The 27,233-nt window shown below is 41.5% G+C and overlaps 1 protein-coding gene across 3 annotated transcripts in view; it reads left to right on the forward strand.

Annotated features, from left to right (window-relative positions):
* LOC138627504 (thyroid hormone receptor alpha) overlaps window positions 1–27,233 on the forward strand; it is a 92,548-nt gene that overhangs the window by 55,420 nt on the left and 9,895 nt on the right. For all 3 annotated transcript variants that reach the window (XR_011311392.1, XM_069709887.1, XM_069709888.1), the window contains 3 exons: window positions 9,068–9,281; window positions 23,134–23,195; window positions 24,569–24,690. Coding sequence is in view for 2 of the 3 variants with exons in the window: in XM_069709887.1 (XP_069565988.1) it covers window positions 9,226–9,281; window positions 23,134–23,195; window positions 24,569–24,690 (240 nt within the window). In the remaining variant the exon portion in view is untranslated. The remainder of the gene's footprint in view (window positions 1–9,067; window positions 9,282–23,133; window positions 23,196–24,568; window positions 24,691–27,233) is intronic.

Raw genomic sequence — 27,233 nt, forward strand, 5'->3', positions numbered from 1 at the left:
CACTGTTGACTGTGTTTCTTGGTTGTTTGTATATAATATATATAGATATATACTGTACTGTATATACTGTGCATTTTATATTTTATATTTTTTTACTGCTATTTTACTATTTTATTGCTTTCTATTATTCTATTATTATCTTATTGCTTCCTGTATGCTGCTGTAGCGAACAAATTTCCCCTCAGGGATTAATAAAGTAACTACCTAACCTAACCTAACATGCTCCTCAGACGTTATCGAAGTTACGGAGACGAACTCTGCGTGAATAAATTTACAACTAACAATTAACATCCAACGAAAAATTCATTTCCATGACCTCTGATCTTTCTGTAAATGCAAACATGTCAACTTGTGAACTGGAGGCTTGTCGAAGATTTTGAGCTGTGACATCATGAATACCACAAGAGGGCGCTGTTCATATGGATCAATCAAATAATTAATAAATAAATAAATAATCAAATCGTTCCTTTACTTCAGTACTCGTTGCAGTTGTCGCTGTCCCAGGATCAGAAAATGGTTAAACAGGAGTCGACGTCTCCGACTGATACGGCGACTTCGGTAAATTCAACAGGATGCATCGCGTGACTTTTCTGACTGTTTCTTTAGAGTTTCCATGAAGAGGACATTTTTCTTGCCAAGACACTTGTATTGATTATGATGTATAGATTGCCATAAAGTTTTGTACTCACATTTACGTTGCTCAGAGTAACAATCTATTTTGTGAGACATCTCAACATCACAACAAACTTTGGTTCAGACATTCACGTTGTTTCTGAATGAGTCACGTGATGAACTAAAAGTTCCTCTATCGCCACCATCAGGTCAAACGTCTCACCTGTCCTGTGACATATCTCATCATCTACTTTGTGGACTGGCAGCACATTCAATATTTAATATATTCATATTCAAGAACATTGCCCCACCCCACCCCCCCTTGGAATAATGGCATTACAATTAGGTAAAATGAGAGATGTGCAATGTTTGTGTTGTGATGCACTGAGAGGCGAGAGAGAGAGAGAGAGAGAGAGAGAGAGGCCTGGTGGGGGTGGGGGGGTGGGGCAACATTCATCTGTCATCACGCTGCGCTTCTTCACTCCATCTAATCAGCTTGGATGGCATCCAAAGTCTGCCTGAGACAGACTAGGTGTGTGTGTGTGTGTGTGTGTGTGTGTGTGTGTGTGTGTGTGTGTGTGTGTGTGTGTGTGTGTGTGTGTGTGTGTGTGTGTGTGTGTGTGTGTGTGTGTGTGTGTGTGTGTGTGTGTGTGTGTGTGTGCTCAGCTGCAAACAGTGTGTCCATCATTGTCTGTGTTGTTTTAGCGTTACATACTTATTGTTCATATGTTGAGAAGAAGAGGTGTGTGTGTGTGTGTGTGTGTGTGTGTGTGTGTGTGTGTGTGTGTGTGTGTGTGTGTGTGTGTGTGTGTGTGTGTGTGTGTGTGTGTGTGTGTGTGTGCGTGTGACGAGGTTTCATAAGTTTGACTGAAATGTGTCCTTGTTTTTTTACTCATTAATTAACAGTATTGGAACGATTGTTTTGCTTTCGTGGTGATAAATAATGACTAACTACTTGAGAGGGCTGACTCTTTACAAATACACGTTATATTTTATTTTATATTTACACACATGGTATACAGTATTTTAATTTTACACTTTCTTTCACATTGTTGTCATTCAAAAAGTGTTGTTCACCTAATGGGAGATTTTTTTTTGGACGTTTTGGCATTTTAAAATCACTGTAATATAGTAATTATTCTGTATGATGACTGTATATGGTCAGGAGAGTTACAAAAGCAATTATATATATAGACAACACAGACAGATCTGAAAATGTCATTGTAGTAAAAGCTCAAAGCAGAAAGTTCACAAAAAATACAACTGTTGAATTCATCTTTGACAGAGAATTAGTTAAAAAAAAAAAAAAAAGAGAGAGAGTAGATGGACTCATAGTTACAATATGAAACAGCATTAACACTTACATTTGTTTATGCTTTGATTCATTGAACATATTTGTAATGATGGGATGTCACTTTTTACGAGTGTATTTTGAACCCCCCTCCCTGCGTGTCCTTCCTCCTGAGAGGCCGAGACAACCTCCAGTTATACGTTTCCTTGCTGTTACTAAAAGATTTCTGGGGAAGCACTAAAGTATTTACCTCCTGATAATATTTATTAAAAGAGAAGATTGAGTCTCGGAGTCAGACCTGGACATGAAAAGAAAACATGTCAGCGCAGTTTGTTCCAGAAACCTTCTGGACTTCCAGTTTTATTGTTTTGCAAGTTTGGGATTTAAAAATATATATGTTACATTTCCATTGGTATATTAATGGTATCTGTTTTTTAATTTGGAAATTGTACAAGCTCATATTTCCATTTATTTCTAATATAAATGCTAAAACACCATAGTGACAATATTATTATGTATTTTTGACAATCTTTGTATATATTTTGTCTATTACCATCAAATATTGATCTAAAAACAGTGTGGAGAGAATAAAGTGTTACCGGGTATGAAGTCGCTCAGATCTCACACTCTGATGCCATCTACTGTCACATCTGGAGAAGTGGAGCTCACCTGCTCTTATTATTGTATTTTATTTGGTTCAAAGGCAGACAGCAGTAAAAAAAATATCTTTTCACATAAGAGCAAACATTAAACCGGTAATATTCTGTCATAAGACAGTGGTCACTTCAGTTTTTAGTTTTGTATTATTATTATTAAAATAAAGAGAGCAAAACCAAAGATTAAATCCTATAAATAAAGTTTTGATAGGATATGTAGCGCACAGCTTCACATGGAGAACTCCTGCGCTGGGTGACATTACACTCACAAATAACCATACAGTAATCAGTTGTTTAATAATTAATTCATTATTTAAGCCATCTATTGAGCAAACTTCTTTAGTCCCAGATATCTAATCGGCTGCTCTGTTTTATATGACTTTAATTACATATCCTTTGGTTTTGGCCTGTTGGTCAATAACAAGTCGGGCTGCTACTACGAATCATTTTCATTAATCTGCTGACTGCACACAAAGAAGTGCTGTTAAGAAATACCCCCCCTCCCCAAGTCAACAAGGGTTCAAACCTGCATGTTGGGTCTTGGTTTCTGTCCCAGAATGTTGTGTTGTTCATTCTTCACAACCCAGTGAGTAAAGCGACCTCCATATTAGTTAAATATGACCCATACTCTGGGTTATTTCATTTTCAACTGGTGAATGTGACTCTATTGGTGGATCAAATATTACCAATGCACTGGTTGCTACTTCTATATCTAATAATAGCGATCATATTGTTTAAAATTAATAATGCTGTATCGTAATTTTTCATTGTTGTTTATTTTATAATCATTTAATCATTTACACACACTATACAACAACAGGCCAACAATTGTTGATTGAGCATGTTTGCTTTGTCGTGCATTTGACGGTACGACTCAAATATAACAGCTTCTTACAGCCAAAAAATGTTTTATTTTTTTCAGTACAAATCTGGTAGCTTGAAAATACCCTTTTCAAATTGTCCATAGAGGATAGCCATTTTATTTTACAACAATAGACTTTATTTTTAAAATAAAATAATGATATGCAGAACTATGAATAAGCCTAAATACTGGAGATTCAGGTTTTACACAATGAAGGAGAAAGCTGTGAAAAAATTGAACAATTCCAACATTCATAGGTCTGAGAATTACAAGTTTATATAAACCTTTAACCAGCTTAAACTCACTCTTACTTTTACCAACCAGCAATCGACCAATCTTCTCTAATTAACTCACCGACATTATTACAGAAATAAACAGAAAAAAATGGTGCAGATTCAGGTTCTGAGAAAATCTTTCTACTTACCTGACAGAAAGACACGCTTCTCTCATTTCATTTGCTTCTTTACTTCTGTCAGATCACATTCCTGCAGCAGGTCTTCAGTCACCAACAGATCACTGCACGGGACTTTAAGGAGTAATCAGTCATTTTCCTTGAAAATAGCCTCTTCTAAATATGGTTGGTGCTGAAAAACAATCAATGCCATTATTGCACTATAAAAATCACATTTCAGAACATAAATATGAATTTGCTTATTTACTCATTGTGGGTTCAAAATGACTGATGGCTCATTTATGTACACGACTACCGTCATGGATAGCAGCTTACAGTCCGACTCGCTCCAAAACACTCACTCAGAGGTTGTTTGTATTTTCATTGATCTGCGCACACTGAGTGAAGGCGAACAGGAGCCGTGAAGGATTCTGTTCATCCATCTTTGAGGTTGCAGGGTTTGCAGCTGTACATCGCTCGTCGTGAAACTCCTGAGAAATGTGAAACGCCTTCTCGAGAAGCGGTGTTTGGTTTGTTCCTTCTGAGGAAGACAAGCCGGCTCTCCATGGAGATATGAAAAGCTCATTCTGAAGTCACGGAAACATCAAGTCTTAGATTCTGGTGAATGAAAACATAACTGTGAATATTATATTACATTTCAGAGCCCCCAAAATTGGTTTTATAGATTGAATCAATGCTGAGAGTAACTTTGATAATCTGCTGATGAATTAATCATGAAATAATATGTATGGTGTCATAACTTGGACTGGAAGGATTGCTTGAATAAAGGATCAGTCGATCACACAGAAACCTTTTTCACGCAAGAATGCCCCCCCCCCAAAAAAATTCTCATTTTCTCAGTATCATGTTCTAATCATTTAAATGTGTTTTGGATTTGGACAGATGGTTTCGTTAAAAAGGGTAATTTTACAGGGTGTTTCTCTACTTTTTGGGATATTATAAAGATTAATAATATATAATGTAATTTAAAGATGGCATTATTCTTCACGATATGAAGCTAGCTGTAATCATTGTTTTCTCTTTTGTTTTTCAAAGCCATAGCAATGTGACTGTTACAGCTATAGTACAAATATTTATATTGATTCTAGGCAACTGTTTTTTTGTTAAATTTCCAAATCAATTTCATTAGAATCAGCTCCACTTCATAAGCTGCTTCACTCATTCATCCTGTGGTGCTAAATGCTGAGAACAGCCTGTGAAAGGCTCTGCAGGAACCGGGTCAGCTGAGGACTCGTCCACATGCAGACCGCTGGTGTTGTGCTGGTGCTGGTGCCCTCATCTGGCTCGCCTGCTCCGCGCAGGGAAATCTGCATGCAGCGGAGGGGGAGGAGCCAAACCTGTGAGGGGTCTGTGGTTTCATTTCTGCATGAAGGGGGGACACATGTCTTTACAATGACATGTCTTATATGTTTATTAAAGTATTTACAGTTGAGTATAACAGTAACTTGAGTGAGTTGATGGATTTAAAAGGTAGAGCAGCTCTACAGAAGGATCATGAGTGAAACTATGAATAGAGAGTAATATTTTAATCTCTGGCAAGTGTCCATGGTGTTAGCAGGATAATCCACACTGAAGCCGGCAGTCGCTGAAACATGACACGGTTAATAATGATTAATAACCAAGAGTGCATTATTTCTGTCAAACCTTTGAGAAACATTCCTCGTCAAACGAGTGGGAACACGACGGGCAGAAGGAGCTCCAGGTGATTTAGATTTGGTTTGGTTTCAGTGATGACGTCAGAGTGTGTTCTTCACACATCAGTCACTCAGAATATTCTCTGCTGTATGAAGACGCCCAATCTACGTGGTCGGTTGTTTTTTTGAGGAGCTTCTTGGTGGTTTCAGTTCAGAATGATCCGGTTTGTGAGACGAGGCCCTGATCTGCAGCGTAGAGACGTCCTACAGGATGCACCACGGACAGGCCGAGAGGAGGTGTAGTTACTCCTTCATCCCTAAATATCTGCAGCGTAGTTGTAGTTACAGTACGTAACTGGGTCAAGCGTCACGGTTCGACAGGTTTTCAGTTCTGCAAAGAAAACTAAAAAAAATGCATACTTTTACATTTTTGTCGTATATTCAAAAAATTGTAAACATTCAGTAGGACCTCACTGGCTCTGATGTTTCAAATACAGAAACAATGTTGAAAACAAAATACATAGCACAACTGTCTGAAATGCACTATTGTCTGACTGACCTGTTCTCTTCTGCATGAACTGTACTCTCAAGTATAAAATAAATACAATGAAAGTGTTCTTTAAGATAAGTAAAACATATCCATCATTAAAAGTTTCAGCTGTGGAAATGCACAAGGTGGCACTTTTCTTCCTGTCAATCAACACCAGTTGATGCAGCTTCCTTTCTGATTAAACCTCACTGGAAGTGTGACTAGACAGAAGTGAGCAGGGGCTCGGTAACCATGGTTACAGTGAGCTTCATGGTGGCCAGTCGACTGACAAACAAACTTTTCTGACAGGAATTGTTTGGATCTCAGGAAGGGCGGTGCCATACAGTATATCACTCATGATAACAGTGGCATGATTTCAATATGATCAAAAATAATCATATTGTCATAATGAAAATATCCCGACTTGACATAATCACATCATACAATACAGAGTGTAGTGGAAACATCTATTTTATACAGAATCTGAATCTCACTGTCATTGTTTTACTATATAAACACTATTTAGTTGATATTTGAAGGCAAACTGCTCCATTTATGTTGACATAAAACTTAAATGCACCTATTTTGTTGTAATTGTATGGTTTTTTTTAAATTGATAATTCAATTTTTTTAAGTGTTTTGTCATATTTTCAAGAATGTCATTATTGCAGAAGTAACCTGAGATATCATGGTTCTATTATGAGTCCATATCGCCCAGCTCAAACCCAACTATTTGAAATACATACATGTTCCTTTGAAGACAGGAATTGGCAACAAAAAAAAAAGCTGAAAGTCATCATTATTTTGGACAGAAAATGCTCAAGCCTGTGACATAAAAGTTTTTTTCAGACTTACATAATATGACAAGAATAGAAAAAAAAAATCATTTGATGTCTGAAACTCCGAGATGGGAGGCAGCAAATCCACATCCCCATAACAACTGATGAGATGCTCCACATGTTTACACTGTTCTTCTCCCAGAGTTGTTTAAGCCTGTTACACTGTTCACTCGTTGTTTCTAACAAAGCTGCAAAATCGCAGCACAAACAGCTTTTTAGTTCCACATTGAAGTCTTGAAAACGCTGCAAGCGGTAGTGAAGCTTTAATTTGCCTTCAGTTCTGTCTTCATGGTCTGAATGGAGCTGTGAACTATAGACTATAAAAACCTGGTTAAAGACTGAGTGCAATTTAGTCTAAATTCCTTTCAGAAGACTTGTAAGTAGCTTATATTAAATGATTAATTTGGCCAGCGTCTCTCCTCTGATGGATGCAGGATTGGAGCATGTGAAGGCAACACAGAGGTGGTATTGTGAAAGCAGACGAGCCTCTCAGTCCGTCTCAAACGGAGTTGAGAGTGAACGGGGTCAACGAGTCTGATCCTGGAAACCAGTTTTTAGTATGCAGAAAGGGTTTCACTGTCAAAACAGAAGAAATTCCCCCTGAAGCCAAACGCTGTGAAACTAGTCGTGACATTTCCATCCTTTTAAAAGCATGAAGTCAAACTGTCAATGAAGTCAAAGCTAAATATACTGGGAGACGATCTGTGATCACATTTGTACTGTATTATCATAGCAGAAACACCGTATAGGCTCTAATTCTGTCATGGTGATACCACAGATTGTATATAAAAGAGTTTGTAGCTTCAGGTCTGTAAAATAGTTCTGATCCAGAAGTGTCTTCAGCTGCAATACCAGCGAGTGCCACTAGAGGTCGGCTCCAAAAAGCCTCCGGCTCCATAGACTCCCATTCAACTTCTCTCATCAAATCCAAAGTGAATAAAATGTGTCCATCAGTTATCTCGGTGTTGTTAGCTAAAGTCACTCCTTCTTCTTAGTTTTCTGGAGGTCCATCTGAAAATAATCCCTCATTCATTAGAAAAGAAGATTCAAGAAGACCTGTTTTTGGGGGCGTGTCTGTTTGATTGACAGGCCTGCGGTGCAGTCAGGTTCCAGCTATCGGTGGGCGGGACGTAGTATCGTCAGGTTTCTGATCAGATCGGTCAGATCCACCTCTGGCTCCTCCCCCAGCTCGTCCAAATATGGTCACTTCCTGCTCCAAACTGCTCCGAACTAGTAAAGATGGTGACGGACAGAATCTGAACTGGAGGCTTCATAACGTTCATAAACCAACGATGACATCACTGATGGATGATGACATCACTGCTGGTTGATGACATCACTGATGTTTGCTGATTGGCTGATACTTCACCACACGCAGGGCGAAGTTTTCCCCGCGCTGCTCTCTCTCTCTCCTTCGCTGTCGCTCCTCTGTCTCGGTGCAAGTGTCTATGAACGAGTTATTATCATCAGAGAAACTCATTGATTCGGTGGTACAAGCTGCAGCTGACAGGCAGCAGGTGTGGACACACACACACATGCACACACACACACACACATGCACACACACACACACATGCACACACACACGCACACACACACACACACATGCACAGACACACACACACATTCACACACGCACACACACACACGCAAGCAGCAGCTAAGACACGTGTCAGAGAAAATGCACACGCCAGGCCGTGTGCTCAGTCTCAGATAGGAAGGATAAAAAAAAATGGTTATTTAAAAAAATATATATAATTGATTAAGTATATTTTTGTGGAGGATTGAAGTTGGAGTGAAGAAGTCGAAGGAGACTTGGGATGTTTAAATTGTGTCTGAGACCTTGTGTCCTTACAGGCTTCCTTCACTCCTCTTTCAAACCAGCGGTCTTCCACCTTACTGATCTCAAATGAGCGTGTCGAGTCCTGAAGAGGAAGCTGGACTGCTGCGTCGTCCTCAGGATGTTTTATCTTCATCATAGCGGGCATGGTGTCGGCCTGACGGTGGAGGCTTTACTCCATGGACAACCCTGAGCACAAACACCATAAACATTGTTTTCGTAGAAAATGTGCAAAAACCTGAAATATTTCTGTGGTCACATGTAAACATGTAATACTCAGAAGGGCATGATTAAAAAAACATCCTTTGTAATGTTATATAATAGTTTGAATTTAAAATGCAGTGTCATATTTTGATACAAACTGACTGCGTCTTCTCCCTCTGCCCCTCCAGCTTTCTGTCCCGCCCATCGTGCTCCTCCCAGCCAATCACAGCCCACAGTCTCCGATGGCTGACTACTGAAGGCGCTGCCAGCGAATGCTGAGCAGGCTGGCGAGTTCGGGGACCGCCTCATTGTCCTGTGATTGGCCACTGGACGGGACGGAGGCTGAATGGAGCCAATGTCCAACAAGCAGGACAGCAACTCATCAGAGGGGGATGAGAAAGGGTGAGACGGAGCGATTATGTGTGTGTGTGTGTGTGTGTGTGTGTGTGTGTGTGTGTGTGTGTGTGTGTGTGTGTGTGTGTGTGTGTGTGTGTGTGTGTGTGTCCACCTTTGATGTAAACATGAAAGGAAAGCAGAGATTATCAGTTTGACAGATGAAAGAATATCTGCAGGTGAGAATGGATGAAAAAGGGAGATGTGCACTGACTCTTTATTTTAACTACAAGTTTGGATAATTTCAGTAATAAAATGAAAAGTTAATAATAATAGATGCAGCAGCTGGATGGATGGGGAGGGGGGTGGAGGGGCTACAGTGTATTTAGTGTATTTTTAGCAAAGGTAAAAGAACATCTGTGCTCACTGCATTTCACAGCACGTGCGCACACACACACACACACACACACACACACACACACACACACACACACACACACACACACACTGCCCTCGTCGCTTCATTACATTTATTCCCAGAGAGTCAGATGAGAGTTGATGAGGAGACAAATACAAACACAGAGCAAGTCAACCATCATCCACCCAGGATGTTGGACAGCACAGAGTCCTGAGGTGGACCGGTTTAAATAAATACAACTGACATTAGTAAATAAACAAAATCATCAATAAGTTGTGTAAAATGTAAACAAGAGCACTTTGAGAAATGATTAAATACTTAAATTACTTAGGAATCATTAATTTACTAAAACTAATCTCATTCAAGTTCTACGGGACTTTTTATTTCAAATATTGCAATAAACACACTTTTATATGTTTTTATTTCAAAAGCTGTTTCCACCGGGAGTCAATGAGCTCGTAGCTGAGAGAACAACAGCGCCTGTGTTTGTCTTCATCAACCAACTCCAAGCTGCTGCTGGAAATGAACACAGACACCAGCTTCTTCTTCTTACTTATTTACTTCACAAGTGACAGTTTCTACCGACTCAGCTGACTTCCTGTATGTCAATGTGTATCTGTGTGTGTGTGCATAAGCAGCTATATGAGTGAGTGTGTGCGTGTGTGTGTGTGTGTGTGTGTGTGTGTGTGTGTGTGTGTGTGTGTGTGTGTGTGTGTGTGTGTGTGTGTGTGTGTGTGTGTGTGTGTGTGTGTGTGTGTGTGTGTCTGCGTGTGTGTGAGTGTGTGTGTGTGTGTGTGTGTGTGTGTGTGTGTGTGTGTGTGTGTGTGTGTGTGTGTGTGTGTGTGTGTGTGTGTGTGTGTGTGTGTGTGTGTGTGTGTGTGTGTGTGTGTGTGTGTGTGTGTGTGTGTGTGTGTGTGTGTGTGTGTGTGTGTGTGTGTGTGTGTGTGTGTGTGTGTGTGTGTGTGTGTGTGTCTGTGTGTGTGTGTGTGTGTGTGTGTGTGTGTGTGTGTGTGTGTGTGTGTGTGTGTGTGTGTGTGTGTGTGTGTGTGTGTCTGTGTGTGTGTGTGTGTGTGTGTGTGTGTGTGTGTGTGTGTGTGTGTGTGTGTGTGTGTGTGTGTGTGGATTAATGGACTGGAGAGAGCTGGATTAGGAGCAGCGAGGGCAGATGGAGCCACAGAAAGCGGAGGACAGCTCAGGATGTGGCATCAACAGGGGATTGTTTGCTTTGTGTTTGTGCGCATGCGTGTGTGTTTTCTCGCCGACTGTCATTGAGCATGCACGTGTCGGCGGTGGCGCTGCCTCATGACCCCTCCCCTCCGGTTTCTGAGTCACAGAGCATTCTTCATACAAACATGCGCGCTCACGCACACTTGACTTCGCATAGCCTGGAGTAAAGAGGGCCGAAATAGAATTTGGTTTGTGGACGTGTGTGTGCGTGTGTGTGTGTGTGTGTGTGTGTGTGTGTGTGTGTGTGTGTGTGTGTGTGTGTGTGTGTGTGTGTGTGTGTGTGTGTGTGTGTGTGTGTGTGTGTGTGTGTCTGAATTATCTGTTGTGCAAAGCCTCTGAATATTTCAGGAGACAGTTGGCTTTCACCCATGCAATTCAATTATAATCTAAGTAGAAGGACTGCATTCGTGTGTGTGTGTGTGTGTGTGTGTGTGTGTGTGTGTGTGTGTGTGTGTGTGTGTGTGTGTGTGTGTGTGTGTGTGTGTGTGTGTGTGTGCGTGCGTGCTTGCGTGCGTGCGTGCGTGCGTGTGTGTGTGTACTATAAGTACATATCGGTGTGTTGAATTGCTTTCAGGGGCTGTATATGTGGATATTATGGTGTAGTTGAAAAGTAGAAAGTGAATTAATGCTTTAGAGCACCTTGTCTTCCAAATGTACACTTTAACACACGTTGTCCCTTCTGCCTGTTCGCCTGCATCATATGTAATATTGGGTGTTTCTACCTGAAGGTGTAAAATACTGAGAGGAAACATGCAAATAGAACCATTTATCACCCGCAACGATATTTACTGAACCTGGAAGTAGAAACAGGAGAAGTGATTGTTGTGTATTTTAGTACGACTGAAGGTTTTAATCAGATGAACATCAGGAGAGACGGCTGCTCTTATTGTGAAGGAGACACGGCTGCTCTTATTGTGGAGGAGACACGGCTGCTCTTATTGTGAAGGAGACACGGCTGCTCTTATTGTGAAGGAGACACGGCTGCTCTTATTGTGAAGGAGACGCAGGAAACCAGAGAATACGTAGAGAACGAGGTTTTACACCCGTTAAACATTTCTGATGACGGAGGGAAACATTATTCAGACATATCGTTTGTCAGCGATGATATTTCTGAGTTATTGAATGAACTGAATGATGATTGACAGCCAACAACAAGGAGGAGCCAATAAATACCAGCAATTAAAATACTTCTTCCGACTCAGCATTTTGCTGCCTCTGGGTGGTTCCAGCGTATCTCTGCTTGGATCTCCCTCCAGTCCTGTTATTCAGGTGAGCTGTCACATCCTGAATGAGTCCTGCAGAATTCACAGGTAGCTTCATCAGGTTCACGAGACCTCCAGGAACTCAATGGAACATCAGCTGCTCATCACAGAAAGATCTGGACCTGCTGATCTCTGTTTGTTAGAGGATCTCATCCACCGTCCTCCTCTCGTTTTATTAGGAAGACTTTTTTCTCCTTTTTGTTTTTCCTACATTATTGACTTTCTTGCTGATAATCTTCTATAAAGTGTTTTGTTCTTGTTATATTTATATTTCTTAATTTCAATGGGATCAGATTTATTTTCCCTTTTGCGGTCGCTCTGTTTTCTATTGCTGGAATCACTTTAACACACAAACCCTCATTTAAATACAGAGATTTGCACCTGATATCAGTGACGCAATTACTCAGTAAATCAGCCGCAAAACGGGTGAAAAATAAATGTGCAAACTTTTAGAAGGAAAACACAATTTAATACCTTTATTTGAGATCTCCGTAAATCAGGTCCTTAGGTAGGTAGGTAGGTAGGTAGGTAGGTATATACTTTATTAATCCCAGAGGGGAAATTTTTTCGCAACAGCAGCATACATACAAGAGCAATAATAGAAACAATAGAATAAAATAATAATAGAATAGAATAATAGAATAGAAAAGCAATAAAATAAAAAATGTATACAGTATATATACAGTACATTAAATATCTATATATATTATATACAACAAACCAATAAATACAGTCAACATATATATATATATATATACATACAGTACAGTATATATCTATATATATAATATACATATAATATACAAGCAACCAACACAAGCAAGTGTTAGAGAAAGCTCACTTCCTGTTTATCCGACGGACAAACATCTTCTTTGATACTGAATCTGTCCCCAGAAAGCGATGACGGCAGTATATCAGGATCAGCAGGTAAAAAGGACAAACAGCTTTTATCCCTATTGCACGCCTTCACAAGCAGCCATTCTTCCTTCTGCACAGCAGCACAAGAACACACGAAAACAGCAGCGTATTCATTCATAAGCCTCTTGGCCATTTGATCTGCCAAAGTCTGTGAGATGAGGAAACACTTTTTATCCAAAATCGTAACTGTGTGAAGAAAGCGGCTTGTTTATCAGAATAAGTGCTTGTTTTTGTTGTTGTTTCGATACGTTATTTATTGAAAACACCCTCAGATATAGATTGTTTTCTGTATTTAATTGCTGTTGGAGATTTAAACATTAGAAAAAAGATTAACTTATCTATCAATAATCGTATATAATCACACTTTTCAATAGTTGTGTCTTTTAACGCCGTCACCGGGACCCAGAGTGGATCCAGAGGACGGTGCCAGGGATGAACCGCTGCTGTGATGTGTCATCAAGCGTAACGGAGAATAAAAAAGAGATAACACCTCTCATTTGTTATGATTACTCTGTCTTTCTCCCTCTGTGATTTTATTTGGGAGTTAGAAGAGAACAAAAAGAGGACGACTGCTTACAAATGGTATTTTTTTAAGTCTGATCTTTAGGACGACTGACTGGCTGCACTGCTATTTGCAAGTAAACAGATCAGAATTGGTGTGTCCAGATATCACCAACCTATCTGCATGGGTTGCTGTGGTAACGGCGTACAGGCAGGTAAGCTGGAAGTGTCAGCAGACAGTTAATTTCAGCTTCTCTCCGTGGACTGTTGTTGTCGTTGTCCTCTACAACATGAAAATCTACACTTTCTCATCGCTCTGCTAGCGGTAGCATCGATTCTGTCTCTGAAAACGACGTCACCGTGTCGCGTTGTGAGTGAACGCAGCGTCCAGACCGAGAAGATCTGCAGAAATCTGATTGGAATCTCATTTCAAACCTCCTGCAATGTGTTTTTTTGCTGTTCAGACTTTAAAAATTCAATCCAGATACAATCTGACAAAAATCAGATTTGGACTGACAGTCTGAACATGGCCAAAGAAAAGAAGGGGGCGGGGCTTCACTTGCTTCAGGGCAGCGTCCACAGGTAACACCTCAGTTCACTGAGGGGGCTGCTGGTCAGAGGTCAGCAGATCCCATCATTTAATAAATCACTGGAAGAAAATGATTTGGGAAATTTCTTCATTTATTTCGTTAGATCTCATGCTAATAGCAGCTCATGAAGCCTCTAGCAGAGCTGAGGAGCTTCTTTTTGTCCTCTTAAGACCCAACAGAGTCGGACTACAGGTGCTGTCAGACTCGACACAGCTTCCTATGGAGTCCCAAAAGGTTTTAGACAACTTTTTCTCTGTAAGCCGTAGTTCTCCTCAGTCCACGTAAGTGGACTTTCCCTGTAGAGCTCCCAGAACAGCACAGTACATCAGGTAAGACGATGGCTGGATGGTAATCAGATTACTTCTGGCACCTGTGCAGTAATGAGCGTCACCATGCAGTTACCACGATCCTCCATCACAGGGAGTCGTCTGCCCCCCCCATCCCCACGGTGCCCTCCTAACTCCATGACGATACGTGGCCACCCCCGACACACACACACACACACACACACACACACACACACACACACACACACACACACACATCAACCTGTGGCTTCATGTGACAGCAGTATGACATCATCATGGCTGGAGGCTGGGTGTGTCCTCAGAGAAATGTGCCAGTTATCCATCACATGAGAGCGTGCATGAGATAAATACCATCACATAAATACCATCACATGAGAACGTGGAACCAAAGCTGTGAAGATCAACTGTAAATCAGTGTATGTTCCCTGTTCTGCTGCCGGTCCTCTCTCTGGACCCGTGAACACGGTGCAGCATCACCACCACTCTCACCAGCAGCTCAGCGGTCGTTGGCGGGATTCTCCAACAGCAGCCTGCAGGGCAAACTTAAAGAGATCCTGATAACCGCTCTCTTCACATCAGTAAGACCGAACAGGTGGTGGCGGATTAGCCAAGCGTTCCTCCACCGACAGAGACGGGAAGAGAAACGTAGTGCTTTGAAGTACCAGCGTGCGTACGATAGAGAACCTGTGACGCAATCTGCACTCAGGAACTTTATTACTAAGAAGAGCTGTAGGTGTGTTATCTAAGTTCGCTCAGGACGTTGGGTTCAGGCCAAGACAGTTTTGGGCCCTGCATCGCTGCCTTCCAGGACGGTAACCACTCTGAACCTTTACACCTCTAGTTTGTACAGCACGCTTTCCAGAAGACATTATTCAGCTGGTATTCCTCGGTAGTCGGTCCCTCCAGGAATTTGCGGAGGGTTGTTGCTGTCAAAAATGCTTGATTTTTGCGGAGGGGATTTGCAGAGTTTTTGCTTTAACAATGCAGGAATTAGAAAAAAAAAAAAATCAAATAAAAAATGTTTAAGCACTACCTGATAAGCAGTGATATGTAATAAATTCCTGTGATAAAATCCTGCTGCACATCACAGAAATATTTTAGTTTGAACCTTTTATTTCATCTTGTTTTGAACTTCGAGAGACTTGTTCCGGTTCCCAGAGTTAGTTTTGGTGCTGACAGGAGAACCGTGCTGATTGTAAATGAGGACTTACTTTTGCTCATAAAGTGAGTTTCGTTTGACAAGAGTACTTCATGCCAGAATACTTTCAGCGTAGCTTCTGCTGACGACCTTTTATGCGCAATAATCCCCTGGAATTTTAAAGATTTAAAGATTGCTTGAATTTGCGTTGATTATTGGGATCGCAAGATGGCGACTACCGAGTGACTGAGCAGGACTCAAGATGAATAAAGTCAACTTCATTTGTAAAAAAAAAAAAAGCCCCTTCATGAGCGCTCTGCAGAACCGGCTTAGAAATATGTTTTTGTAACAAAAATATGAATAAAAGTAATATTCTTCTGTGTCGTATTGGCCGTACAGATATTCTTCAGTTGCAGGATCTTTGAGTGCGTTTTAATAGGATTCAATTCTTTTTTTTTTCTCTTCTTTGAACCATTTCTTGGTGGATTTACTGTTGAAAGCTGCACTTCTGGTTCATTTTCAACTTTTAGACAAACTTTATCTTCAAGCAGTCTTTGATATGATGCAGAATTCACTCCCTGAGGACAGCCCGACCCAGAACGTCTCCACCGCTGGCTTTGGTCTGTACCAAACATGTCGACTAGTTATCGGGTCAAACTACTGGATGTTAGATTCGTTTGTCCAGAGAAGATTAATCCAAAAAGGCTCTTTGTTTGTATTTTTTTATTGGCAAACTGTATTTTTTTTTTCTCTCTAATACTCAGCAAATCTTTTTCCTGGAGCACCTCCCACACACGTCCAATTTTTGCAATCTGATGTTGATTGTGGACTCTCGCACTTTCGCAACAACAGGAGTGACCTGCAGATCCTGTGATTAAATCTTGGGGTTCTTGAAGATTTCTTTTTGCATCGAACAGCATATTCTTGGACTGTTGTTTGAAATCCGCAACACTTGTAGATGAATTTCCTCTCAGTGATTATCACTCTTGTTGTTTTTAATATATCACCTTTATCTGTAGGCACTGTTTCAAATAGGATCAAATGATTGCGCATCCAAATATGTCAAAAACGGCCAACAATTCCTGAGATGTACTCACTGGTCACATGACTGACATGACTCTGTCGTCCTGGAAAGTGTCTCCTGCCGTGTTTACAGTCAGCCTGCTGGCATCAGCATGAAGGCTGTGCTTGTTTTAGCGTGAGTGGATGATAGTTTGATATAAACCCTCCGTGTTAACCGGATGAAATGTTGTTGGCTTGGGAATGCCAGGAAAAACAAAATGAGCCCTCTCTCAGCTTCCTCTCTTCTCACAAGGAATTAAGAAGCAGCTTCCCTTCAGCGCATTGATTGCGTAAACTTTAGCCTCCAGTCATGTGAAGTCGTTCCGTCGTCGAACTGTCGAACGGTTCTGTTTGGTTCTGCAGGTTTCGGTTCTGTACCCTGCGGTCCAAACTATTGCTGTTAGAACAGTCTTATGTCTACAGATGCTCAAACCTTCTCTCAGCGACTGCCACGCAGTTTGTTTTGATGACGAGAGGAGAGGTTGAAGATCCTGATCCGAACCACTCCCAATTTCACTGCAAGAATATGGGTCTTCATGGGAATCGTTCCCTCCTACTGGGCGTAGACTCCGGGTTAATTTCAACCAATCATCATGCGGCAAAACTGTCCGACACTCTGCCCCCGCTGCAACTACCTACGGTGTCCACCGACGTTTTTTTTCCTGAACACGGCATTTTTTTTTTCTTGTTTCAATGAATGCCAGCAGCTCGACGAAGTGCTGAGCTTTTATCCTGCGCTGAAAGCTGAACGCGAAATATCGTGGAGGGACTGACCAGTTATGGTCTGTCATCAACAGCAAGCTAGCGATGGTAGTCTTTATGTGAACTTTCCTGCACGTCGTGTTAATCCCATTCCATGTTTTAATTGGCCTTCCTGCAGCCGGAGCCGAGGTACATAACAAACCTCCAACTCTGTACGGTTCCACTCCCCGGTTAGATACCGGCACTGCTGGAGCAAAGGGGCCGTTAAAACACCTGTATGTGAAAACTACATTTTCTGAGGAGTTCAAACTAAATTTGAAAAGTGTTTGAGTTTTTGTGAATGTCTGTTGTGCTTTCAGTTGTTATGTAGATTATTTTAGACGAATATGTAATCATTGAGTCTGGCTGTTTTTTAAGGTCCCACAGGAAATTAAAAGTCAGAACAGTGAAACAGTTTGCTGACATAATACTGTCCTTGTCTGTGTGTGTGTGTGTGTGTGTGTGTGTGTGTGTGTGTGTGTGTGTGTGTGTGTGTGTGTGTGTGTGTGTGTGTGTGTGTGTGTGTGTGTGTGTGTGTGTGTGTGTGTGTGTGTGTGTGTGTGTGTGTGTGTGTGTGTGTGTGTGTGTGTGTGTGTGTGTGTGTGTGTGTGTTTTCACAGTCACTGAGGTCAGACCCCCACAACATTTATTTTCTCCTGCTGAGATAATGACACTCACATGCTCGTCACAGCCGTGGAGGCTTTTGAACTTCTACACATGGTCACATGACAGGCTGGATGAGTGTGTGACATCACAGCCTCCTGTGTCTGAACTGCAGCCTTGAGATTTATAGGTACGACACAAAACAATTGCTCAGTCAGAAATAAGCTCCATGGAAAAGTATCGCCATGATTTTCTTGAAAAAGCTCCGCGATGCAGTTTCTTCTTCCTCAGTCAGCGAGGCGTCTGACAGATCGCTGACACGGTGGATTTTACCTTGAGGTGTTGCTAAAAACCGTCAGCGCACGGTTGGAGACCAACAAAAGGGCGATACTGTCAGTAAAATGAAAGAGACATCAGAGGAAGTGAGAGGCGGAGAGGAAATAAAGGAGTGGAATGACTGACGACAAATATGGAGGAAATAAATAAATCCAAATTGAAATATTCACTTATTCAATAAAAGTAACAATTCTTTAGGATTTAGCGCGCCGTCTTCTTGTATTTGAACTGGATATCCGGCGGCACGACTTCCTGATTGAACACCGTGTATTTGGACGGACAGGATGAGCAGCAGAGGGGAGATGTGTTGTAAATCTGATGCTAACAGGATTAACAGATGTAAAAAGTGTTTACGATACTTTCACGCTCTCCTGCAGACAGAAGGGAGGTTTTGCTTTTTGTTCTGCTGCTTCTTCATGGAGGATTTTGAGTGCTGCTCATTGTGTTGCTGCTCAGCTCGCGTGGACGGCCTTGTACGGCCTCTTGCAGATAGATTTGTAGTTTGTCATCAATCATGAAGCAGAGATTAGATTTATTACTAAACTCATTGACAGTTTTTTTTTGTCTGGGCTCCATTTTCTAGTTGGGTTAATGTAGTTTAAAAAAAAAGAGCATTTAAATGGTTTACTGTCTTTTGTTCTCAGGTGTAAATGTTCAAACAGCGATAACTGAACTTAGTTGCATTTTTTTCTACTTTTCCTTCCATGTTTTCATCAGACGTTACCAACCAAGCAACAATTGGGAAACTTGAACTTTACTGGTGTCCAGAGTCTCTACCTCACCTCAGATAAACCTCGTGATCGTCCAGCTTCTCTCCTCACCTTAACTGTGACTCCGGCACTTATTAATTACTTAATATGATTGCACTTAGAGTGAAAGGCGATCACGGAGCCGTCTAATTCAGCTGATGACATATCTAAAATCTGTGTCCTCATAAGACTTCCATCAGCTGGTTCAACCCAGCAGACTGCTGTTATGTAATCAAGTTAGCATTAAAGCTTAAGTAAGTTTGGCTAAAGAGAAGCAACATTTTGTTTTTTATTGCTTTCTTTTTTCTTTTCTTTTTTTCTCCTCGGGGACAAAATGAAAAGAGCAAAAATTGAGGAAAAGGTTGAAACAAAGAGGGCACGAAGGGAAACGGTGTCAGGAATCAGGAATGAATATGAATATCAGGAGGAATGAAGAAGAGAAGTCGAGCAGCTCGGAGAGGAAAGACCAGATGAAGAGTAAAGAGGATGGGAGGGGGGAGGCAGTCCAGAGGGGTTGTACCAGGTTGGAGCATGACGAGGTGTGTTGTGATGACAGGGGAGGAACTACACATGGAGGGGGGAGGGAGGAGGGGGCGGGGCTGGACGAGAGCGAGGAGGAGGGAGGGGGAGAAATAAACAGCGGCTGTTTGTCCCTGCAGCCAGTCTGAGGCGGAGAGCTGTTCCTCAGATAGTTTCGCTGATAGCAGCGACTCCACCTGGACTCTACTGGACTTGAATGAGATCAGCTGGAGCCCCGAGGGCGCGCGGAGGCTGCTGGAGCCGGATTCAAAGTCCACAGTCCTGTTTCCTTGTGAGCGAAGCGGAGTAGGAAACGTTTCCTCCCGGGAGGTTGGGACAGCAGAGAGCTGCTGGTCACTTTCTACCCCTCAGATATTCCTGCAAAGGGAGCACCATGCATATCTTACAGCCGTACTGCATTAACAGGTTGGTGTGTGTGTGTGTGTGTGTGTGTGTGTGTGTGTGTGTGTGTGTGTGTGTGTGTGTGTGTGTGTGTGTGTGTGTGTGTGTGTGTGTGTGTGTGTGTGTGTGTGTGTGTGTGGATATCTGTTAGTGGGTGTGTGCTCGCTGCTGGCATCGAAGGACCGCATGTTCACACCAGATGAAGTCTTGGATGTCTGCATGTGTTGGGTGCAGTTAAAAAGTTTCAGTCGCTCTTATTACTGTTGACTTTATAAAAGTGATGATGATTGTAGCCAATTATTTTATCTAATGAAATTAATTTTCAAATAAAACATCAAATTATTCACATGATTCTTGAAGTGCTTTTCATAAACATTTCTGCAGTCATTCTTCTGGCAGAATCAATTATTGTGGAAAGTCCCTCTCATAGATGTTATTGTTGAGATTTATGAAGCTCACGTGGAGCTGAAGCTTCTGTCACCCAACCCCTCACTTATTTTCCCTTTGAGGAAGGGAGGTGGTTTTAGTTGTTAATGCATGAGAGGGATTCTTTAAACCATACTAACTTAACAATGAGTTAGGTATCAGAGCACCCCCCCCCCCCCCCACCACCACCACCACTGCATCTTCCAGCCTCTGATCACTCAGCTGATTCCCTGAGGATGGAGACTTATTACTTTTTATGTAATCATGGAGTTAAACTCCGCTTTCGTGGATATAAAGCTTCACTCGTTACTATACCTTTAATAGCAATAATGGATAATGTTACAATGTGAAATGTGACAGGTATCACGTTTTTATTTATTCCATCATCAGAGATGAAGAACAGAGGTGTTACAGGTGGATTAAATCATGTGTGTATTTGCTCTAATGCAACTCTGTAAAAACAATGAGCTCTCTTTCATTGATCTGAGTCCATCACGCTCACACACCGATAATCTGCTGAATATAGTGCACGGTTCAAAGGGTTGAATTTAGTCTCTTAATTGATCTCAGGTGTGTTTTAGGAATAACATGTCATCTCCCGTTGCCTTTAAAAGCCCTCAGCAGGCTGCTGTTACAACAGATTTACCAAGAAGTAGAAACAGATCTGCTCGTGTGCACGTCGATGTTCACAATGATCAGTTTTGACGTTATCTTTTTCTTTTGATAACGTGCCCTTTTTAGAAAACACTTCATTGACTGAAGATTTTGGTTTTGTTGAAGGTTACGATGCACCTGACATCACCTCATTTTACGACCAACACTGCTGCCGTGCTCATTTGGGTTCAAGTGCATTTTCTCTTTAAATAACATGGCGGGAAAATGACAACAGTGTCGGTCTGAAACTAGCAAAGACATGAGCGTTGTGCTTGGAAATAAAAAGATAGAGAAAGTAGTGGCCCAATAATTGATATGATGTCAGATGTTGTGTTTCCAGTTCTCTCTGCATCCCTTCTGGTGGTCAAGATGGATGAATGCAGCTTTACTTTTACACATTTCTCTCTTCGTAGTTGCTTTGAACTTCAGATTGTCGTGATATTTAGTTCATTGTATGTCGACTTTGACACTCAAATTGTCGTCCAGAAGACATTTTCAGCGCCATCCTCCACATCTCAGTGTTTCCGTCGTGTTGTGGAAACATGAGATGAACCTGTTGAACTCAAATTATATTTATTGAATAATTAGTTTTTAATGAATGCAGATATATAAAGATAATATGTACGTTTGGGTTTCTGTGCTCTGGTAGTTCAGCTCACAGCAAACAACAAGCAGAGCCCAGCGTTTCTCACCATGTTCCGACCCGACCATGTGCACTGCAATAAACTTAATAAGTCTGCTCGACCGTGAAGAGCAGCAAGAACATAGGGAGGTCAGAGGGTTTCTCTTTTTTTATTGTTGTTGTTATGTTTTTTTAGGTGGGGGGGGGGGTGTAATGAGGGAGGGGAAGGATGGAGGACAACTGCGTTATAATACTGCTAATGAAAGTGTCGGAAGGAGAGGAGAGAGTCGGGATGGAGGAGAGGGAAAAACCTCAGGGAGGAAATGTACTGTTCAGAGAAAGAAGCTTCGCCTCAGAGAGTCGGCCGAGTGGGAGGGAGAGAGAGGGAGAGGGAGGGGGGGGAGGGAGGGAGAGAAAGGGAGAGACACGTGGGGGGGAGAGAGGAGGGGGTTGGAGGAGAGAAGGGAAATGAGAGTGGGAGGAGTTTGGACCAAAAAGCCAGACATGTGGATAGATGGAAAAAAAATGTGAGGGAGGGAGAGAGAGCGAGAGAGAGAGAGAGAGAGAGAGAGAGAGAGAGAGAGAGAGAGAGAGAGAGCACCAGCACCAAATCTGCCCTGAAGAACACATGCAGAGGGAGGAAATATAGAGAATCATCTATAACATGGAGTGGTGTGTGTGTGTGTGTGTGTGTGTGTGTGTGTGTGTGTGTGTGTGTGTGTGTGTGTGTGTGTGTGTGTGTGTGTGTGTGTGTGTGTGTGTGTGTGTGTGTGTGTGTGATCCTCTGAGTCACAAGGTGTGTTAGCTAAATTACCGTTACTTATATTTTTAAATAGATGCATGATTAAAATGAAAAAAGAAAACATGTATTAAAGTCCACAGTCTGGATATAAAAGTGTTCGTAGCTTCAGATCTGTAAAATGGTTCAGATGCAGAAGTGTCTTCAGCTGCAATACCAGCGAGTGCCACTAGAGGTCGGCTCCAAAAAGCCTCCGGCTCCATAGACTCCCATTCAACTTCTCTCATCAAATCCAAAGTGAATAAAATGTGTCCATCAGTTATCTCGGTGTTGTTAGCTAAAGTCACTCCTTCTTATTAGTTTTCTGGAGGTCCATCTGAAAATAATCCCGTCATATTGTGTTACACATTATATTTGTAGTTCCATTCAGGCCTTTTGTGTCTATTATTTTCCAAATTGTATAAATGTAAAGCAGCAGATTCTTGAAGCTTCTTTTTTTTAAATGACACAAAAGGATGCAGACTTGTTAATTTTGATGTGTTTCAAGAGTTACATTTTTTTATGATGTTCAGACATAAATCAAAAACAATGCATCACTGTGGAGTGAAAAGGAGAAAGTATTTAAGTTTGTAAAGTGGTGAACAGTTGAATTCAATGTTAAATAACTATAATTTGTCCCCCCTCCCCCGCCCATCCTCTCCTGCAGGTGGCCAGATGTGCCGAAGAGGAAGAGGAAGAACAGCCAGTGTTCGATGAAGAGCATGTCTGGTAAGGATTCATCCTCTCCGTTTGTGTCACCTCCAAACCAACGAGCCCGAGGCGCTCCGTGGTTTGCTGTGCGGGAGGATCTGCTCACTCTACAGGTGGCTCCCCCGAGCTGTCGCTGGTGTCCTCTTCATCATTAATATGATAATCTCTTCTTCATTATTTTCCATTTTCCTGCAGAGGATTTGTTAAACACAAATTAGCTCCCCGGGGAAATCTGTAGACAGAACTGATCAGGTTCAGGTTATAATTTAAAATCCTAAATATCATTTGGAACCTTTTCACTTGTCCAGTTGTAACAAATCCTTCCTGCTAAATACAAAGAAATCTCGAATGAATTTACAACAACAATGATGTAAACAAAAATATAGCGTTAGAAAACGTCTTTTTAAATCCCTTACGGTCATTTAGAAAGTTTTCCAGCCAATCAAACTTCACTGACGGCTCAGTCCTTTATTTAAGATTTAAATCACATATAAGGTCTTTACAAGGTAAGGTCAGTGATGTGTAAATGTAATATTTTACATAGTATTACTTCTTATTTTCCACAGAAAAGGATCTTTATCACCACAACATGTCATCTAGTTCATTTATATTTCTCAACCCTTCTTAAAGCCAAATGTGGGAAAACATCTTAAACAGCATAACGCAGATTTTATTCATCATTATGTCTCTATTTCCATCTCTATAGGAGTAACAGCTCTTTGATATTAATGAGGAATAATGACGTATCTCTCGGCTTTCATACAGTAAAGTTAATAAGAAGAGCAGCTCTTTAGTGATCACGATTAATCACATTTATGATCACAGCAGTATTTAATCTACATCTGATTCATTCTTTATTAAATTAACTCAGTTCTCATTATACCTTTTCATTTCTTAGAAATCTTGAATATTTCCAGGAGAAATCAACTTATAACACAACTTGTATAAAACGCAGGTGACAGTAAAAGAGAGAAAAACACAGTACAGAGACTTTATATCACATAATCTGATACGTACTGCATTATGGAAGATTCAAAATAAATTAAACAATTACACTGCTGGATGGATTTACTTGAATGGAGGAATTTTATTGTTATGTGGCATTTAATATGCACATCAGTTTGACAGCATTGAGCTGCAGATAAAGATTTTATTACATTAGAGTGCGTTTAAAGTGTTAAAGAGATCAAGGAAACTCCTCAGGAGACATAAATAAGCAGATGAATGATAAATAAGCTTGATGAGTTCTGGGAGTTTGAGTGTAGACGTCTTCAGCCGGTCTGTGTGTGCAGGACGGTCTTATATCTGCTCCATCCTGTATCACAGTCTCAGGTGATAACCCCCCACCCCCCCACTTCACCCCTCTCTCATCCCGTCCTGTCTTCCTGTAGCTCTCAGCGCCTCTGTCCCAGGGTACATCCCCAGCTACCTGGAGAAGGACGAGCCGTGCGTGGTGTGTGGCGACAAGGCCACCGGGTACCACTACCGCTGCATCACCTGCGAGGGGTGCAAGGTACAGGAGAGCATCTGTCACTTCTTAGTCTGTAAAACAAAGCAGACGAGAGTGAAAACACGTCACCACAATGATGATGACAGCGCTGTCAAACGTAGGGTTTGTCCCCATGTTGAAGCCGTGTGCATGAGGCTGTAATACAAGCATCACTCCAAATACAGAGAGCTTAAACTGTGATCCATTTTTTATTTTTTTAACCTTCTTCAAAACGAAAGACAATACGAGAGAAAAGGTGTAAAAAATAGATCAAGGAGTGTTTGTCAAGTGTCATGAGCTGTGAAGGCTGTGACAGGAGGTAGAGGGAGTCGATCTGTCACTGAAATAACACCTGACATCCGCTCAAAGAGGAACCACTTCAAATTCTGACAGCTGCAAAATGATCTATGAAGAGATTCAAACAGCCACAGTCAGCTGCATTAGATGCAAGTTGAAAAGTACCAGTAGGACAGAACCACAATATAAAACTGAAGTCTGTCTGGTTGAAGCTTTGCTCAGTTTAATGTATAGTTGTAGCTAATTGAATTTTTCTGTCCTGATTAATCAATTCAACCTTTTGTACTCACTTCAATGAATTTTGCCGGTTTACCATGATCACCTTTTGTTTAATGAAGTATTTCAACTGAAGCAAAAAAAATTCAAAAGTTCAGCGTCAGATGTCAGTTTGGTTTCGCTGTGTCAAACTCAAATGGCAACCACTGGATATACAACTGGACATAACTTCCAGGTCTGTAAAATGGTTCCGATGCAGAAGTGTCTTCAGCTGCAATACCATCGAGTGCCACTAGAGGTCGGCTCCAAAAAGCCTCCGGCTCCATAGACTCCCATTCAACTTCTCTCATCAAATCCAAAGTGAATAAAATGTGTCCATCAGTTATCTCGGTGTTGTTAGCTAAAGTCACTCCTTCTTATTAGTTTTCTGGAGGTCCATCTGAAAATAATCCTTCATTCATTAGAAAAGAAGATTCAAGAAGACCTGTTTTTGGGGGCGTGTCTGTTTGATTGACAGGCCTGTGGTGCAGTCAGGTTACAGCTATCGGTGGGAAGGATGTCAGGAGCCGGCAGAGACCATATTTGGAGAACCTGGGGGAAGAGCCAGTGGTGGATCTGATTGGAAACCTGATGATACTACGTCCCGCCCACCGATAGTTGACCTCCAGAAAACTAAAAAGAAGGAGTGACTTTAGCTAACAACACCGAGATAACTGATGGACACATTTTATTGACTGAGAATTTGATGAGAGAAGTTGAATGGGAGTCTATGGAGCTGGAGGCTTTTTTTACATCGACATAGACTACATTGTTAGATTCATTAAGATGAGATCATTGGTGCAGCTTCAGTATTCATGTTGATCACTGTGATAGTGAGCTGGTATCGCGGTCAGCAGGAGGTTTGCAGTGAAGATAGAATTACTTCATGCATACTGTGAATTCGGCAAAGATAACTGAATAGCCGACAGCAGCTAGGTAGCTGCCAACAATCCCTGTAGTGTTTCCATAATTTGAGTATCGGTGTGTGACCTTTGAACCATGCTAACTGCTGACAGTCATTCTCATAATTTCAATAAAAATAGCCTCCTGGTCTCTCGATCCGACACGAGTGAAGGTTGTTAACTATCCTCATGTGACTGAGCAGGATTGTTTCAAATAGTCCGATTTTACTATTTAAATGAAAAAATTGCCATTATTCCATATTTATTTTTTTATTGTAAACAAATCCCACAAAGAAAAGGAGATCGACAAGGTCTCAGTCTGCGACTGGCCTGACACTCAGCTCCATGTGTTCCCACTGAAGATGAAAATATATGCAGTTTCTATTCTTAATAAAATCTTAATGTGAGTCATAATACTTCATTTGTGGGGGACTATTATCATCTTTAAATAGAAACACATTTGGTGCCCCTGTGAACACACTTTGTAGGTTTAACTGAAAGTGAACTTCACACACCGCTTAATTGAGCTAACCGCTTCTAACAGCTGTTTTATGGTGTTCAGAAGCATGAAGAATGTTTTCAGAAAATGTTTCGCTCTCCGAAAATACGATTAGACTTGACAATCGACATCACTCGCATGTCTGTTTGAATTTAGAAGCCAGTAACCAGTTAGCTGAGCTTTGCTCAAAGTTTCATGGCAAGAATCGAGGAGCTCACTGTTCAGATTTAATTGCAAACAGCTGTGTAGAAGTTGTAAAATCACACTGAGCTTTCTCCCAGTAATATGTGTGTGCACTGAAAAAATGCCGGCAGTGAAGAATAAGCTACAAAATACTAAACTAACGGTACAGTCTTAAAAACTGGAGTAAACAAATACAGAAGAGACAGCAGAGTTTGTGTTTGATCCAGTTTTGATGAAGTGAACTGGAGCTTTACTTATTTGCAGCAGCTCCGTGATGTCGGGTGCGACGCTGCAGTGGTTGGTGCGACGCTGCACTGGTAGGTGCGACGCTGCAGTGGTTGGTGCGACGCTGCAGTGGTTGGTGCGACGCTGCAGTGGTAGGTGCGACGCTGCAGTGGTTGGTGCGACGCTGCAGTGGTTGGTGCGACGCT

The sequence above is a fragment of the Brachyistius frenatus genome, unplaced genomic scaffold (genome assembly GCF_029030835.1).
Source record: "Brachyistius frenatus isolate BFR_SWC_R1_liver_20210118 unplaced genomic scaffold, ASM2903083v1 Contig_87, whole genome shotgun sequence".
Classification (NCBI taxonomy): Eukaryota; Metazoa; Chordata; class Actinopteri; family Embiotocidae; genus Brachyistius; species Brachyistius frenatus.